The following is an 18,974-nucleotide window of genomic DNA, read 5'->3' on the forward strand; positions in this document are numbered from 1 at the left end:
TAAGGAGGGGAAAACCACAGAATTTGAGTTGGAAGATTTGATTTCCATTCCTGCCCTACCCACTTGCTGCAACCTTGAAAGTTACTTCACATTTCCTGTGCTAACCCAAATCCATCTAGAAAATGAAAATCAAGAGAACTACCTCACATGGTTATTGTGAATAAAAATGTGTATAAATGTTTACTGTATATTGTTGAGGGTTGTTTTTCATCAACTCCCTTGTCCAGGGTTACCCAGAGAATGCATGTGTACATGTGCTATTTATTTCTTCCTTAGGATAAGCCACTGCTTCCCACCACCAAAAACACACTAACTCTACTAAAAGGATGGAAGAGGAGGTGTTCCTGGAATCCCATGTATTGTGATATTTCCTGGACTTTAACTATGAATCCAGTTTAGAGAGATCACTTAGACTGCTTTGGGCTGCAAGTAATAGAAAACCTCCAACAATAAGAATCTCAGCAAGAAACATCATACTCAGATTAAGATTATTTGCAGAGTTTTTTACAAAGGAATGGAATTATAGCAAATCAAGGAACTTACATAGCAGGGCTATTTGTTTTCACAAATGCAAAGAGAAAAGAAGCATTTACCAGAACCTGGAAGGCATAGATCATAGGAAAAGGCATCTTCAAAGATGAATAGTAACCCTCAGTTAGGGGGACACAGTGAGCTTGCAGGGATGGAGTTTGGAGAAAAAAAAAAACAAAAACACTTTGTTCTCAGTCTCTTAATGGCAGTCTCCTCCTTGTGCTCTGTATTAGCCAAACTCTATGGAAGTCAGAAGAGAAGAAGGCTTGTTGAAGTGGTCCATTGATCAGCCTCTGGCACAGACAGCAGGGTAGAAAAGCTAAAGAGCAGACTTGCAGGGATAAATGGAAAATATCTGGCCTAGCACCATGCTACGGGTAGTTTTAAAAGTTGTCATCTCCTCTAATAGAGAAGTAGATTCTCGTAGTCTGGTGAGGATGTGATCAGAGACTTTAGTGTGCTCCATCTTTATGCTCTACTTTTCTTAGTTAATGTTTTAACCTTGAGGTTATATCCTGATTGTTATGTGTCTCCCACATTTATAGGCATATACATGTAAATTGCATAGCATATAGCTGAAGGAAAAGGGCATTTAAATTAGGGAGAATGACTTTTCAAGCTTCCTATAGACTTCACCTCCAGACTGTTGGGCCAGGACTGGATGGTATGTCTAAAGCCATTCACTGGTCAAGGAAACAATTTCCAGGGTTGGCTAAAACATTTATATTTAAGCTGTGGAGCTAGGAAAGTACCACACTCTTTGAACCCATAGGACGGTGAATACCCATCCAAATCAGGCTTCTGACAATAACGAAGGTGGTTATGGGTATGTAGCCATAAGAGTCTGCAATGTATGATGTTTTGTTCAGAAACATTGGTACTTTAAATCCCAGTGTATTGGGCCCAGCAGACTCTTTACTGGTACCAAAGTCCTCTGTCTGCTTAGAAGAACAAAGAAAAGAGAATCTCCAGGCTTCTGTGGTTGTCTGAAGTTCTGTCAAGTCTTGCGGTTTAGATAACTAGGCAAGTAAAGTCCTTAGAAAAATCACATTCACTTCTACTTGCAAAGAAATTCCATGTCCTGTCCAGGTGTTTTGATCTTGTATTTCATATCTTCTCCCAGGAGGCATGTGGTGATTTTCTCAGGGAGTTAAGAACCCTGCTCCTACCATTTCTAGCTGTATGGTTAACCAGTAAGTAACTCAAGGTGGCATCTCTCTTTTTGAGGGCTTTAGTGTTTTGGCCTCTTAGTAGAAGAAAAGTTTGCAAATTGACACCAAATTCCTACAGCGATTTATGAATTTATTACATCTTAATCAGAGTGTAAGGATATAGGCCAACCTATGAAAGCCCTGTGAAGGACAAGAGACCTTTTGTATCATTCAAAATATTATTAAGGCCTTGCAAGCACAAGGTCCCAAGTTCAATCCCCAGTACCAAAAAAAAAAAGAAAACCCCACAAAATATTATTAAAAGCTTAGAAATGCTTATTTAATATTCCTCTTTAGATCTATGCATATCTGGTTTTCCTTCTGTTTTTATAATTGCAGGACAGGAGTGAGACAAGAGGGTGTGTGTGTGTGTGTGTGTGTGTGTGTGTGTGTGTGTCTTCTGTGTCTGTTTTGAAATTCTTCATTAAACTTCTGGCGACCCTGTTTGTTTCTCTGCACTCTGATCATGCAAGTATCTGGCAGGTTTATGCTCCATTAGATAGGTTCAGGTTTCAGGCAGACCATTTGCAAGCTGGACCATGTGTCTGTTGTATTAGATTGTAATGTAAGGAAGCAAAAAAGAAAAACTGGGTGGTAGCTGGAGAGAATTTTTGCTACATGTCTGCAGAAATGTCAGTTTTGATTCTTTGAAGGCCTCTACCATAAGGACCAGAGAGAACAGGGTTGACTTCTTTACTGACTTTGCTGGTAGAGACATTGAGGTCAAGTTAGCTGATGCACAGAGGTCAGCCAATCCCAGGGAACCTGAGAATGAAAAGACAAGAATTCCTGGTCAGGTGGCAGCCAAGCCCAGTTGACATTTGAAAGGATATAGATATAAAAACATTTTTTTGCAGTACTGGGGATCAAACTCAGGGATGCTGTACTACTGAGTTATAACCCCCAGCTTTTTTTTTTTTTTTTTTTTTTTTTACCCAAGCAGGATTTGACCTTGGGATCCTCCTGCCTCAGCCTCTATAAGTGCTGGAATTAGAGGTGTGTGCACCATACTGGCTAAGAAGAATGTTAGTTAATAGCTTTTCCGTTAAATAATACGCATGCAGGACCATGCACAGCACACAGAAAATGCTCAATTAATGCTTTTCCTTTCCTTTCTACAGACTGCCTATTCCCTAAAAAGCAACCACAAACAGTACAATTTCCTTGTAACTACTCCTTTATTTTTAGCAGCATTCTCCTCTGTATAACTTTCTCAAGTTGATACTTTAGCAAACATCACAATAAAAAAAAGAAAGAGTAGAAAGAGGTATCTAATGCACCTCCTCATTTAAATTTCTTTCTTGTTTACTGGTTAAAAAGCCAAATTCTTACCCAGAATAGCCCAGACATCTCATATGTGTCTGTGTGTTTACATGAATCCAAATTCAGGTCAGGGGTCACTCGAGAGGAAAGGATCTGAGATTTGATTGCATCATCCAAGCCACAGACCAACTCTGAAGTTCTTTTTTGGCAAATTGTTTACTTGCTGCCTGTCTGGAATAGATTGGGCGAGGGATCAGCTGGATTTAAAAGTTAACAGTTTAAAATAATAAATATGATCTAATGTTTTAAATCTATCTCCACCAATGATAGCCCATTAAAATATGTTGTTCCAAACAAAGCTTCATTGGCAAATGGTCTAATGTTACCACATGAAACTGATGTTTCATGACCATGTTTTCCATTCCTATGTACAACAGCTTTGAGAAATTTAGATGTGTACAAAGCACAAGAATGTCCATGGCAGTGTCATATGTAATAACCGAAACTGTTCATTACAATGTAGATTAATAAATTGTGATATATTCATTATACCCTGTGATATTTTTTTTTTCTTTTAGGGATTGAACTGTTGACCTTTACAATGAGCTATATCCCCAGTCCTTTTTTATTTTATTTTGAGAAAAGATCCCACTAAGTCATTAAATTGCCTAAGCAGGACTCTAGCTTTCAGCTAATAATTGCACACAATAAATCTTAAAAACATAATTTAGACAAAGAAAAATTAGTCATAGAAGAATACACGTATGATTTCATTTATATAATAAAGTACAAAACTAAGTAATATATTCCTAAGTACAAAACATGTAGTGACACTTTAAAGAAAACAAAGAATGATTAGCAAAAAATTCAGGAGGGAAGTTACCCCTGAATAGGAAGTGGAGCAAGGAGACCAGGAAGGGAAGGGGCACATGAAGTACCAGTGTTTCAGAGGCAATGGTAATAATTTTCAAGATATATCAAAGAGCTGCCTACCACCCTTCCTATAGGTCCTCTTACAAAAATAAAAAAGGAAGAAGTATCATTAGACCAATCTTTGGTTTGGATTTTTTCATTTTGCTTTGTATAAGTTTCGTTTCAACGTTTCAGCCCAATATTTTCTGTGATTATCTGTGACAGGAAGAGAAGGAAATCCCTGCTGGGCAGCACAGTTATGTCAGCCATTTCCTCTGAACATGAGCTGTTTATGTCCATTAGCATCACTTTCGTCATTCATTTCCTCCAAACTTATGAGTGATAGTTAGCATTTTTTTAAAAACTATACTTTAAAAAAATTATATTCCAAATTTTAAAAACTATACAGAATTCCTGGGATCATAGAAATTTCTCTCTCGTTTGCCTGTTAGTTGATAAGATTGGGTATTCTTTTACATTATTAAAAGGTTAGTGAGAACAACTACCCTTGAGCTATCTCTAGTTGCACACATCACAGGTATTTTCCTACCGTGGGAAATGAGAGGAGTTGATGCAAATTTGAACATCCTTCTGATAGGTGACAGATAAAAACTAGAGAACACGGTCATATTTAGATCAAGAAACAAGGGTATCCAGATATAAAAAAAATTTTAAGGAAATGCATTGGCCTTGGTTAGTCATAATACACAGTTTAGGTCCCACTGATCCAAGCAGTCAGCTTGCCCCTTCCCACAGCCACTCACTTGTTTGAGATGTGTGATATGTTGTCTCCTCCTAGGGGTGGCTGGAGTTCATGCAGCTTGGGAAGAGTGAAAACCCCACCTTACACTCAGCTGATTGATTAAGACTTGTCTTCAGAAACAGCCTGACCTACTTCCTTCCTGAGAAAGCACCACTCTGCTGTGCAGGCCTGAGTCAGAGAGAGCCACACCTAAACAGCAGACAGACAGGGGGAGCTGAGAGCAGGTGCAGAGTTGAGAACAAACAGGGGGTCATATTAGTGCAAGCGCATGACTGGAGCTGATCCCAGGGAAAGTGGTTTGAAGCCAAGTTTCCCATTCCATCCAGCAGTTAGGTAATTCTGCATCAGCTTGTAAGTCATGGAGATCTTATGTAGGATTAATGGCTGATGTGGAGGAGTGGGAGGATGGTGGTCATTCTTGAACTAGAAAGCACCATATCACCATACTTACTGACCTGGTCCGGTGGTCTTGACCGACCACACTGCCAGCTTCCTCTTTTTGGCTGAGGCTTTTGAAATTGTGCTTCCTGTAGTGTATGGTTTGAAATGAATCTCACCCCCACCTCTGACCTTCACTGCATGAAATAATCAAAGGACAGATGTGACACAAGGTAGAAGGATGTCACCCTTTGGCCCACCTGGTCTGCTTAGCATGGTGATGTTTATCCAAAGATCCTTCAGAAAATAGCCTGTCCTGTATGCTCATCCTCTTCATTATGTTTCAGAGCATTTTCAAATTAACTACCTTTATTGTTTGGCTTTTGGTTTGAGTGTATAAGTGTTGGTGTGGAGTTTTTTTTCTAGGGTTTTTTGTTTTGTTGTTGAGGTTTTGTTTTGTTCTGTTTTGTTTGAGACAGGTTCTCTCACTATGTAGTTCAGGCTGGCCTTAAACTCACTATTTAGCTCGTGCTTCCCTTAGACTCATGTCAATCCTCCTATCTCAGCCTCCCGAGTTCTGGGATTAATGGCATCACACCATGCCTGGCATGTATGTGTTTTATGACACTGGGATTGAACTAAGGGGCACCTCTAATATTGAGATACATCTCCAGCCCTTTTTTTTTTTTTTTTTTAATTGAGTTTATTGGTACATTTAGGGATACAGTAAATTAAAATCCAAATGGATTAAACAGCCCTTTTTATTTTTTTATTTCAAAACAGTCTCACTAAATTTCCCAGGCTGGTCTTGAATTTATAATCAATCCTACTGCAGCCTCCCAAGTAGGAGGGGTTATAGGCATGTGCCACCACGCCCAGAAAAACCATCTTTGTACATTTTGTTTTGTTTTATTTTGTTTGCAGTGCTAGCAATTAAAACCAGGGCCTCAACTGTGCTAGGCAAGAGCTCTACTACTGAGCTACCTCATCTTTGTTTTCTAATTTAAGAATGATCACCACTCTCCCACACCTCCACATCACCCATTAATCCTACATATAGCTCCTTCATCTCAATCACGAGAACTCAGTAACAGAATCCAATGTAATATTTCTCTTTGTATGACTTGTATGTTTTGGTTTTAGATTTTTTTTTTATTATGATTGTTAAATGTGCTCTTTTTGGTACCTAGGATCGAACTCGGGACCTTGCACTTGTGAGGCAGGTGGCAGAACCACTGAGCTAAATCCCTGGCTGCTCATCACCTTTTTAAGTTCAAAAATTGTAGAAATGTAGAAACTAATAGCCTCCTACACAGCTGTTTCTGCCCTGCTTGAAGAATCATTGTTACCAGTTTGTTGATGTTTCTCCAGACTTTTTCTCTATACTTTCTCTAACGTGAAAACTGACCATTCCAAATGTGTTCAGTATGCTTTTTCACCTAATAAAATACTCTGGGCATTATTCCACTGAAATCCCTCATAGCAGTGGAACCACTGAGCTAAATCCCCAGCCCAGGTAGGCTTATTTGATCATACCATTATCAACAATGGCTATTACCAGCAATTTTATCTCTTGTCAAGTCTGATAGGTAAAAAATTCACATCTCATACTGATTTATTGTTTTTGTTTTGCTTCTTTTTTTTTTCTTTGCTGTTAGTTAAAGTGAGCCTTTTTTTAATGTTTATTGCCTAGTTCTATTGAGCAAATCACTTTGCAGGTTAAGTTTATCTGGGAGTGGTTTCCTGGGAAGGTGTTGACTGTTTTCATAAACCAGAGTAAAGTGATTCTTGTGTATGTCCTCCACAGCAAACAACGACATAACAAGCTCTGGAGATCTCATTCAGACAGTGATCTTTCAGACCATCATGAACCCATCTGCAAACCTGGACTAGAACTCAACAAGAAAGAGATCACCACCTCAGCAGACCAGATTGCTGAAGTGAAGTCCATAGAGAGTCACCCATCCATACCTCCCGTCTTTGTGGAACATGTGGTCCCACAAGATACAAATCAGAAAGCCCTGTGTACCAAAGAAAGAATGATCTGCTTGGAGTTTACTTCTAGGGAATTTCATGCTGGACAAATTGAAGATGAATTAAACTTAAATGATATCAATGGATGCTCATCAGGGTTTTGTCTCAATGAGTCAAAATTCCCTCTTGACAACTGCCATGCATCTAAAGCCTTAATCCAACCTGGGCAGGTCCCAGAAATGGTCACCAAGTTCCCAGATTTAACAGTGGAAGATCTGGAGACAGATGCACTGAAAGCAGACATAAATGTCCACTTACTGCCTATGGAAGAGTTGACATCTGGACTGAAAGACCTCCCCATGTCTCCTGATCCTGAGTCACCAAGCCCCCAGCCTAGCTGCCAGGCTGAAATTACAGATTTCAGTACAGATCGCATTGATTTTTTTAGTGCCCTAGAGAAGTTTGTAGAGCTCTCTCAAGAAACTAGGTCTCGATCTTTTTCTCACTCAAGGATGGAGGAGCTAGGTGGAGGAAAGAGTGAGAGCTGTCGACTGTCAGTGGTAGAAGTAACTACTTCTGAAGCGACCACTGATGACCAGAGAAGCAGCTCTTTGAGTAATACGCCCCATGCATCAGAAGAATCTTCAATGGATGAAGAACAATCTAAGGTAAAAACTATCTTTATGGTTTTCCACTTAACATTATTAACTTCATTAAGTTAGACTTCATTAAGTTTCTCCAAAGACCAAATATGTTGATTTTGTTATGTTCACTTTATTTTTGATGATGGTGAAACATTTAGGAAGGCAGTAAAACCATCTGGCTAAGATTTACTTAGAGCTTAACTATTTTATAAATTAGTTTTGAGGATTTTAACTTTTCAGGCTTTTCGTGTCATTGGAAGCACTTCTGAGCAGGGCTGTTGGAGGAAAGGATTAGCTGAAACAAATATCCCTGGCTGAACAAAGAGAGATTCTCTCCATAGACCTCTGCCGCTCAGATCAAATCTCACCAGTAATGAAGTGACAGGGACTCAGATGCTGCCTGAATGAGAACTGTGTCTCTGTCAGAGATGGATTTGCTTGGGAAATTCGTTTTGTCTTAGAAAATTCAAAGGTTTATGCAAAGAATTGCTGGAGTAGCAATTGATTCCCATGCTAAGCTCTTACTCTTAGTAATGCTTTTGAATTCTTCAATTCCAGTCTTGTGTTACTCAAGAGTCAAGGGTTGATTTGGGAAAATGAATTTGAGAGCAGACAGGATCCTGCGATTCTTTTCAATGGCATATGAACTTTTATGTTAGCCATTTCAAAAACAAAGTAGTATGTATCATCTAACACTCTCACATTGATTTTGACACTTCTGAAATTAGGACATACACTGTCAAATAGTGTCTTAGATCAAAACCAGGCAATAATTGAGGAAGGTGACAGATTTACTCTAAAATAGTAAAACTTCAGTTAATCATTTTAACTGGGCTGACTAGATCCTTGGTATCTCCTGATTTTTTACTTACATTTACCTCTCCCTGTCCATCACTCATCTGTTATCTTTCTCCTTAACTACCCACCCCCAGCAAGTCTTGCCTCTGCTTCTGTCCTCCCCTCTCCGAAGGCTATGGCTCTGTTTTGTTCTTACTGGGAGGTCAGAATGCTTGAGCTCTCCATTGAACCAAAAGTGAGTGCTGTGGCACTGACAGAAATAGCCTTCCCACAGTCCTGGTCATATGAGAACCCCCTCCATGGCCAGCGCACACACCAGGCCCCCTGTGGCTTCTCTCCAGTTTTGGCGAGTTCCCCTCTTCCTGATGTCCTGGCAGATTTCCCCCAAAGGCCTCACTGACCTTATTAGTTTGTACTAGCTGAATTTCTCTTTGGAAGGAGAAAGGCAGAACATTTACTAGGGAAATACAATGCTTTGATGTCATACATAAAAATATTAACATAGTAGATAGTCCTTATGATCCTACTTTAAGAGGTATATAGGAATCATTTCCAGATTTTGAAATTCTTTTTTTTTTCTTTTCTTTCTTTCTTTCTTTAACAATAAGACCTTATTTTTCACTGGGCCATTTCTTTGGCCTTGTTCCAAATACATCTGTGAATTTGTAACTGGTATAAGAGTAAAATGTCTAAGAGTAATGGCATTTGCTGAGGCACATGGCTGCCTAAGCCAAGTAAACGTTCCCCAGAAGGAAGCTTGTGAAGCTTAGGGATTGTACATTCAGATATATGAGTACATCTGGAATGCTACTGCTAGGAATTATAGTGGGGAGGATATGGATGAAAGCTAGAAAGACAGGAGAGAAGAGAGGCTAGTTTCCAGATCAGATAGCAGGTGACAGTTGTATCCAGCTGGGAATATCTAAGGTGGCCCAGAGCCTTTGAATACATTCTTCCCTCTAAATAAGTCATGATCAAACTAGAAATCGATAGGCTGGAGGAGAAAGGTTTGATTCCTGGAGGTTCGTAGTTTTCCTAGGAAAACACAGATTGTAGGAGACCCCACAGCTACATGCTGTTCAGTTTAGAGCAAGGCACTGAATTACCATCCTGCTTGAGTAAACTGAGTAGAAAGTGTAGTAGATTGTGATGTAACCTGTGATGGATTTTCTATTTCTGACCTTGATGAGTCCCAGTTTGTTTTTTTTTTTTCATAGCCGGACGTGACAGAGGGAGGGAGCGTGGTACACAGACAGTCTATACTTTGTGTTCTCAGAGACAGTTTCTTCTGGATCAGAAGATTATTAAGCAGAACACTACCACTTAATTGGGCTACAATTTGCCATAATCTCATTGCTTTCTCTTCTTAGGCAATCTCAGAATTGATCAGCCCAGACATCTTCATGCATTCTCATTCAGAAAATGCAATTTCAGTCAAAGAAATTGTCACTGAAATTGAATCCATCAGTCAAGGAGTTGGGCAGATGCAGCTGAAAGGAGACATGGTGTCCAACCCATGTCATACACCAAAGAAGAGCACCATCCATGAGCTGTCCCTTGAGAGAATCCAGGCCCCAGAAAATAAACCTGGTCATACGGAGCAGGATGAAGGTTTCTGCACAGCCCAGCCTGAACTAGCCAAAGACTCAGGGAAGTGCAACCCGGAAAGCTGCCTATCCACACACTCATCCGCAGTGGACTTGGAAGAAGAGGAATCAACAGAAGGGGAACATGAGCTGTGGGGCCCAGGCATGCATCCAGGTGCCAAGTGGTGCCCTGGGTCTGTGAGGCGAGCCACCCTGGAGTTTGAAGAGCGTTTACGGCAGGAGCAGGAGCACCATAGTTCTGTCCCTGGGTGTGCCTCATTGTCTACTCGCAAGAATTCTAAGAATGATTCTTCTGTAGCAGACGTAGCACCAAAAGGGAAAAGTGATGAAGCCATCGCAGAATATTCATTTGCTCCCAAGGAACCAGAAGGAACCAAGGACAAAGCAAAATGCAGTAGGTCTGAGGCTGGCTCACTATCCCAGTGTGAGCAGAATGCCATTGCTCCAGCACTCGAGGTGCTGGAGTATCACCCCTTGGCAGCAACTCAGGAGTATCCAGGGTTAGATATTAGAACAAAGCAAGGAGTCCCAGAGGAGCAAGGGACTGTAGTTTCATGCCAGGGGTCTGAGACACAGGACCTCCCTCCTCCCAGAAGGATAGAAATCATTGAGCATACTCACACAGTTACATCACTCAGTCACTCTGGGTCAGGGAGTGAAATAGTCACAAGCAAAGAGAAGGGGGAGCAAGGACTGAGGAAAGTAAAGGTGGAGAAGTCTGTCACTGTGCTGTGTGCACTGGATGAAAATCTGAATAGGACTCTGGATCCCAGCCAGCTTTCTCTGCACCCCCAAGTGCTACCTCGGCCTCATTCTTCTCCAGAGCAAGATAGGTCCTCCAGCCCAGCCTCCATGTTGAGCAGCCCTGAAGACAGAGGCAACAGCCCATTGACAGCCCTGGAAACAACAGCACCTTTTATCAGTCATACAACCCACATACTACCTGCCGACTTGGAATATCTGCATTTCCAGACCATGGTTCACCTGAAAGGCTGCACAGAGCAAAGCAGCACAACAGACAGTGAGCCCTCTGCAGAACAAGTTAGCTGGGAAAAAAGTCAGAAAGGCCATCTCTCTGGTGGTGATGAAGCACCACACAAGGGCTCCCAGTTAAATAGCAAGGACCTAAATTTAATTAGCAAACTTGATGACAACACTGGGGAGTTACAGAAAAGAATGGACCCATCACAGGTATCCTGGCGACTCCCACATAGCTGTAGTAGTGAAAATATAAAGGGTCTCAGCCACAGCCCTGGTGTGGTAAAGGAGCGTGCTAAAGAAATCGAGTCCCGAGTGATATTCCAGGCAAGTATCCCCAAACCATCCCAAATGAGGCGCTCAGCTTCTCTGGCCAAGTTAGGTTACCTGGACCTTTGTAAAAACTGTTTACCAGAGAGAGAGTCTGTCTCCTCTGAATCCCCTCATCTCAAAATGCTTCAGCCCTTCATCAGAACAGATTCAGGCATGCATGCCATGGAGGCCCAGGCGCCCCCAGAAAACCCAGGTGCCTCCCAGAACACAGAGCCCACTAAGTATTTTGTAGAGCAACTCAAAACAACAGAGTGTATTGCACAAAGCAAACCAGTGGAGAGGCCTCATGTGCAGTATGCCAAAGAATTTGGTTATAGTCAGCAGTGTTTGCTTCCCAGGGCGGGACAAGAATTGACTAGTTCTGAAGGAGGCCTTCCTTTGCTACAGACCCAGGGACTGCAGGGTGCAGGCCCAGCTCCAGGGCTGGCTGTGGAACCCCGTCAGCAGCATGGCAGAACTCACCCCCTTAGAAGACTGAAAAGGACAAATGATAAAAAACGGACAACCAACCCCTTATATAACACCATGTGATTCTGAGCCTATTACGTGTGATTTTTCTAAAAGAAATGTATGTAAAGGGGGCAGGTGTAATATGTAAGGAACATGCACTTTATTGGTTGATTTTGTAATACTTTGGTCATTTTACTGTTCTGGCGCATGCAGGGTTTGGGTTTCTCAGCGTGCATGTGTATATGTGTGTGTATATGTGAGTACCGAGAGACTGATTTGGATGTCAGGACCATTTCATCATTGTTTATTTTTTAAAAATTCAAACCTCAAAAAAAACTCATTTTCAAAGAACACCTTTATCAAGAGAAATTGCTGTTTTTCAGTCAGCTGCCACCTGCTCCTGATTTTGCTCTCTGAGAAAAGGCATGCTTGCTTGATTGAGAGAAAGAAGCAGATGGAGAGAGTGGCACTGAGGCTGCAAATTAGAAGTGCTCCCCTAGGCCTTTGTGACGATGGTTCCCAGACTTCAGGCATCAGATGAGCTGAAGGACAGCCAGGACTCCAGAGTGTTCTTGGCCCTCACCTCCAGCCCTAGTCCTTTGGAGTTCCTGAAAAAGATAAGCTCTACCCTGCTTTACAAGGGGATCCTCAACAACTCATTTCTTCTGGTACTGTAGACTGTATTATAATAGAAAGGCATGGATAATAGCTGGCTCTGTAAATGTATCAAGCAAATTTTTTAAATTAAAAAGGAACAAATTAAAGCGAAGAGTTCTTCTGTAGAGGAAAATATGATAGGAGGAGAGGAGAGAGGCTGCTGCCCAGTAACTTCTGGCTTGGTGGGCTCCATCTATGTGACCATCCTGGCCCTCCCTGCCAGAAAATCTTCCCTGCAAGTGTCCCCCCAACTAAAATGCTAAAATGCAGTAGGGTCAAGTTTGAAAAACAGCAATCAGCAGTCAGTGTGTTCTTGTAAAATGAATACATATGTAGGGTTTTTAAACCCTTTCCATTACTTGAATAATTCTGTGGGCCTTCTGAGTTTAATGGCCATATTTTTCCCAATTTGTTTTCCTCTACCTTACTGTATCCCCCAATCCTGCCTGTTTTTTAATTTCATAGGTTATATTTGAATTGTTACATTACATATGTATAACCTCCATTGAATGCAAAGTTTTCTCTATTATTACTGTCTAACACTTGACATAAGGTTCCCCCCCCTTCCCTGGAAGTTGTGTCATTTCTCTAAAGTATACACAGTGTTTATGTACATAATGTCACTTTCTTACAATGTTCTGTTGTTGATGTTGTAGGGTCCTTTCTGATTTATTCTTTTTAAGAAGGAATAGAGTTCCAACTGGAAAACACATAAAGACACCAGAAATAAAACTGGTAGTTGTTGATAGGAATCTGCACCATATATTGATGGTGATTTTGTTTAAATGGAGATTTCTAATTGCTGGCTCCTGCCAAATTATGCATTAGTAACTTCCTCCTCATTGAAACCCCTACAGGTTCCCATTAGATCACAGTGTGACTAAAGGCTGATTTCTGTTTGAGACTAAAAGCCTAAAATATTATTTGCCAGTAGATGAACCACAGCCAGAAAGTGTATATGCATTGCCCAGAGCGGAAGCTCCTAATGGAGGCTGAGAGGCCACAGGGGAGGTCTCTGCCAAGAGCAAGTGCCCATAATAACTACATTTAGGATGTGTTGCTTTGTGGCTATGGAGATCTTTAACACAGGAGCATCTGCCATAAACAAGCCTCCAAGCTTCATACAAAAAGCATGTTTAGCCTGGGATGAAACACCTACTACAGCTCATCAGAACTGAAGAAGTTTGCAAGTTTGCTTCCTCTCTGCTTTGGTTGATGTCCACATTGCTAAGGGTTGACTGAATACAAACTTGAGACTTGGGTTTTTGGTTCGTCACAGCATTGAGAGGAAGAGATACACGCACAGACTGTCATGGTGATGTCACAGGCCAGAGTCTGGAGGGGACAGACAGTTGAGCAACCAAAAGGATACAGAAAAGGTGAACTGAGGCTATTTTCCAGTGCTCCAGAGGAGCTATGGATCCAGTTGCCTCATGGAAGCCATGGTTGGGTCTGACATCACTACCAGGAGCAGGTTGGAAAGAAACCACCTGCTAAAAGAGTCTTTATGGTGTAATAATTATGTATATCTGTGCTGTCCTTCAATGTCCAAATGTATCACCGACACAGCTTTGTGATTCCTGGGTATTTATGTGTTGTAAAGTGTTTTGTTGGGTTATATATTTGACAGCGTGAGGAGGCTTGTCAAACAAAATGATGACTTCCAGGGCTCACCCATCTAAACCACCCTGTCTTATTGAAGCAGTTCCACTAGCAGTGTGACGGGGAAAGGACAGGAATTGTGGCAGGAGTTGGGGAGAGGATTTACATGGAGAGTGGCACCAGCATCCCATATATTAAAAAGCAGAAGTATCAACAGTGGGGCACTGTTCCCTCTCACCTGCCACTGTGTTTAATGCTCACTCTCACTGCATTTAATGGCAATGAAAAGGGGGAAGAAATGTTCTCATGCTGTGAAAAAATATGAACTTTACTTTTTTTAAAGAGTAGAGAATACAATCTTGTTCTGCCTTCCTTTTTTATTATATTTTTTTATAATTTAACTGACCTGCCTAAGTAAATATCTTCTATAGAGAGCCTGTAATCTAACCATGCCAAGGGATTTGCCAGCCCTCTAAAACTCCACACTCTTGAATGTTCTTAAGTTATATATATAGCTGAGCAACATCCAGAGGAGGTGCAGAATAAGCTGGTGAGGACTTTTTAGACTTTCTTCTCTTCAAACTTCTTGACAGTTTCATGTGGCTTGTTTCCCATTTCTGCTCATGGAAAACTCAAATTTCAAACAGTAGGTTTGGTTAACAGAGATGAGCAGAGATGACCTCTTGTCCAGTACTGCACTTCTTGCCCGGTACCTCTATGTTTTTCTTAGAGCACCATAGTCTTTCAGTAACTCTGGAGGAGAAAGAAAGAGAGAGGGAGAGAGAGAATGAGAGAATGAATATATATGTATACCAAGAGTTGACATTTAAGTGCATGGGTTAAGTTCCAGGAGCACAAAAGATTGGAGCTATAATCTGGGTGGTTACCTTGTCATTAGGAGAGAAACCTCCCCCACCTTTTTGCTCTTTGGAAACTCCTAGGTGTTTACTGTAGTGGACGTACTATGCTATAGTATGGTACAATCCATCTCTCCTCATTTTGGTTGCCTTTCAGATTCTATTTAATGTTTTGTTTTCGTGGTACCGGGGATCAAACTCAGGCCCTTGCACTTGCAAGGCAGGCTGTGGAACCACTGAGCCAAATCCCCAGCCCTCAGATTCTATTTAGAGTATTGTTTTAGATCACTTCTAGCATCTCAACCTCTGTAGATTATTTAGTCTTTTCCTGTTTTTGTCCCAAATACTATTTTCTCTTCTCATTTGGGAACTGCCGAGAGCTCTGAGGATAGCCAGATGGTGATAGCCCAGACTCTAAGGTCCCCTCCTGCTCCTGGCTGCAGACAGATGCTGTCAAGTAGACCCGAAGCTTCCTGTGAGATGCTTCTGAGGCAGCAGCTCACAGAAGTCTTCATTTGCTTCATTTGAGGATTTCATTCTAAAGTGATCTAGGCATGTTTGATAAAAATGTTTTGTGAGAATTGTTTACTTTTTTCCTAAGAAAGCATTATGCAAAAAGTCACTTTTAAGGGCATTTTAAAATTAAGCCATGTTTTGGCTTTTTCAGATAACTATTTGTGGATACTTTGTTTACATTGTGAATATTAAAATATGCATCATCTTGTTGGCCACTCAGTCCTCCAGGCACCGAGGCCCTGGCCGTCCTGTGAATCCTTACACAGAGCAATGCCATAATGTCAGCCCTCGAGGATAAGCAGTAAAACCTGGAGCTGACTCCCATCCATGTCCTGCGCTTCCATCCGGTATTCTCTATGGAATAGTCGTCATTTCCTCGGTGATGCTGTGTCTTAATAGTGATGGTTGTAATGGTGAATGGCTAGTATGGTTTTTGTCTAATTTTGTTTTGTTTTTGGATAGACAAGATGAAATTTTGTTGTTTCAGCACCAATCCAACTTGAAAGTATTGTGGATTTTTTCCCTTTCGAACTAAAAAGATCAAGGCATGTATTAGACATAAATGTATTTGTTGCCTCAACTCACCTGACACCATATTAGGAAAAGACCTGCCACTGAAGCAGGAGGATGCACACTCCTAACCTTTCTCCCAGAGCTTAGGGTCCCTTGACACCATGGAGAGCTTTTGCAAGGTGCTTCTGTACTTTTCCAGCCTGGAAATGGAGGGTAACTGGGTCTGGCTTCTGCTGTGAAAAGAGAACCAGGCTCATCTTCTCAATGCCCCCAGAGATCTAGGACAGGATTTTTAAACTGGAATCATTATCCCTTATCAGCCTAAAGATCCCCCAAGAGACAACGTGACTAGTGCTGCCATCAATGTTCTCAGAGCAGTGCCGGTGGCAGCATCCTGTGTACATACACAGCAAATGCACAGCCGATACGCAGGGCTTCACTCAAGCTGATAACCCAAACTGAAAACTGGGAAATAAATGCTCTGAAGTCTTTCCTAATCAATAAGCCCACCAAGAAGAGCTTGATTTTTATATTTTGTTGGATTTTGGTTTGCTTGGCATAGTTAAAGGTGCCTTTTGTTTTGTTTTCTACTTTATTTTGGAGGACTTGTTCTAAACATGGAAAACAAGTCCAAAAGACTCTCCCACTGACTGTTACCTGTGCCCTAGGTTACCCTCAACTTTTATGCTCACATTTTATTAAATAAAGCAGGTGCTCCCTGGAATCTCTGGGACCTTTTTGAGGCATTTGAAGTAGAATATAAAGAGTGGTCTCATCTCCTTCCTTAATCTTCCTGGTGGTTGGGATGTTCCACTTGTATCATAGTTTTTTATTACTGATGTGCTCTGCTGTTTTTAAATGTGAACTTGTGCGCAAATGTGCAGATGCAATGTTCTTGTTACAGATTGAATAAATTTTTATTTTGAAGATGAAATGTGTACTTCAAGTGCAGTGGGGCAAGGGTGTGCTGGAGGTGGAGGGTTTTAATAAGGAGAACACTGAGAAGGAACAGGACAGTGTTCACTGATTCCCATCAAGAATACCCGGAAGTGGGGCCAGGGATTTAGCTCAGCGGTGCCACTGCCGGCCTTGCAAGCACAAGGCCCTCCCTGGAACCAAATAAATAAATACCCCAAAGAACTCTAGAGAAAAATATAACCTTCCACAAAATAGAAGACTGGGGAGGAGATGAGGTAACTAAAAGTTACTAACGACTGTGGCTCCAAGTGACCAAGCTGAGTATTTGCCTGGTAAAAGAGGCATTTGTCAAAGCTACCACGTGAATGGTAGAATGAACAAGCAAAAGGACAAAAATTTCCTCTACCATCGGTGGTGCAGAGTAACTGACCTGAGACAGCTGCAGTGACTTTTCTGTACATTGGTGTGCAGAGTTAACAAGCCTTCAGCACAAAGCTTCTCAGCTCACTGAAAGAGAAGCATTTGATGGCAGTGGTACAGGAAGGAGATGGAGCCAAAGGGCAGGTGTGACAAAAGTGCTGGGGACAGTGGCCCCACTTCCACTTTTCTACAGACCTATCGTGAGATGTTTAAATGGTGTCACTCATCACTTAACAAGAGACCACTACTCTAGGGAGAGCATTTCCCAATTGCTCACCAAATTTGCTAACACTTCCAGAGAAAATCCTGCCTTGAACTAAAATTAAGTCAGCCTGCTTTCTTCTGAATCATACGCTTCAAATAGAAAGGGTACTGTTCTCTAGGGAGAGGGCATAATGGTACAGGTAAGGTCACATCACAAAATATTTTTCAAGTGCTTGGGTTCTCTGACCAATCTAGATAAGCTCAATCTTGGCTTTCGTGGTGAAGCAGATGGACCAAATCATGGCCAAGTCGCCAGAACACTTGTAGAAAGTGGTTTCATGCTTGTAATCCCAGCCATTGGGAGGCTGAGTCAGGATTGCTGTGAATTTGAGGCCAGCCTTGGGGCTACATAGTGAGTTCAAGGCTACCTTGAACTACATAGTGTTACCCTGTCTCAAATAAAGTGGCTTCATGAGATTCATGCATCTCTTCTGTGGATTACAATACAAAGCCCAGCTGACAGTTCATAGGGGAGACTCCAAGCCCAAGTGACCTTTTCAGTCGATTAGCTCTCCCCCCCCATTACCGGAAATCAAACTCAGGACCTTGTGCTTGTAAGGCAGGCGTGCTGCTACTGAGCTAAATCCCCGGCCCTTCCCCGATTGGTTGTGCTTCGGCTCCACCCACCCACAATTTTGACAAACTCCTGCAAGAGGGCTGGAGGGATAGGCTGAACCAGGCAAATACCCGTGAATCCCTGCTCCTGGACCCAGAGGGGGTGCTTTTTCCCAGAAACAAAGGCTGAATGGACTGATCAGGCCCCTTTTGTTTCTGTGGAAATGTCTATGCATATTTAGTAGTTGTACTGTGTTGTGATACAAGAATGGCAGAGTTGTAGATCTCATATTTTAAGCCTTAACTCTCAGACATTACAGAAAATTTCAACAAAATTACTAAACAGTTCTATAGCTTCTGAGACCATTTAGACACATTTTCTATTGATCACTTATTTATTAAAACTGCTACATTTCAAGGTGCCTGTATTACCAGTTTCTTAACCCCCAATCCAAATTGCCAAAGAAAACAGTAGCACCTCTATCGATCCTGGCAGATGGATAGACTGGTTGATGTTTGATCTCAGTTCTCAGAACAGCCTCAAGAAAGGACTTTGTGAGGATCTTAACATCTTAAACTGCTACACGGACAGGACTGTCATGAAAAATACGTATCACTTTTCAGAGACAACCCTATGGACTGTCTAAAGCTAAGGAAGAATTTGATGTACATGTGCAATGTGTAAAGCATTCTTTAGAATTAAATGAATTTGGGCCGGGAATTTAGCTCAGTGGTGCTGCCTCCTGCCTCGCAAGAACAAAGACCCGCATTCGATCCCCGTACCAAAAAAAAAAAAAAAAAAAAAAAAAAAAAAAAAAAAAATAAAAAAA

General features: G+C 41.5%; 1 protein-coding gene and 2 long non-coding RNA genes across 7 annotated transcripts in view; 1 reads left to right on the forward strand and 2 right to left on the reverse strand.

The window, feature by feature from the left end:
• Ssh2 (slingshot protein phosphatase 2) overlaps window positions 1-14,473 on the forward strand; it is a 246,545-nt gene extending 232,072 nt beyond the window's left edge. For all 5 annotated transcript variants that reach the window (XM_010642219.1, XM_010642223.1, XM_010642220.1 and 2 more), the window contains 2 exons: window positions 6,866-7,700; window positions 9,845-14,473. In XM_010642219.1, coding sequence (XP_010640521.1) covers window positions 6,866-7,700; window positions 9,845-11,923 — 2,914 coding nt within the window. In that variant the 3' untranslated portion in view covers window positions 11,924-14,473. The remainder of the gene's footprint in view (window positions 1-6,865; window positions 7,701-9,844) is intronic.
• Window positions 2,003-4,852, reverse strand: LOC117285866. The gene is made up of 3 exons (XR_004516955.1): window positions 4,682-4,852; window positions 3,075-3,236; window positions 2,003-2,507 (listed from the first exon to the last, which is right to left on the reverse strand). It is a non-coding gene; the product is annotated as an uncharacterized LOC117285866 (long non-coding RNA).
• A 217-nt stretch (window positions 14,474-14,690) lies between the features above and the next one.
• LOC117285865 overlaps window positions 14,691-18,974 on the reverse strand; it is a 10,856-nt gene continuing 6,572 nt past the window's right edge. Inside the window, exon 3 of the long non-coding RNA XR_004516954.1 lies at window positions 14,691-14,854. This is a non-coding gene — a long non-coding RNA (uncharacterized LOC117285865). The remainder of the gene's footprint in view (window positions 14,855-18,974) is intronic.

The sequence above is a fragment of the Fukomys damarensis genome, unplaced genomic scaffold (assembly GCF_012274545.1).
Source record: "Fukomys damarensis isolate Sample0158 unplaced genomic scaffold, DMR_v1.0_HiC HiC_scaffold_13, whole genome shotgun sequence".
NCBI lineage: Eukaryota > Metazoa > Chordata > Mammalia > Rodentia > Bathyergidae > Fukomys > Fukomys damarensis.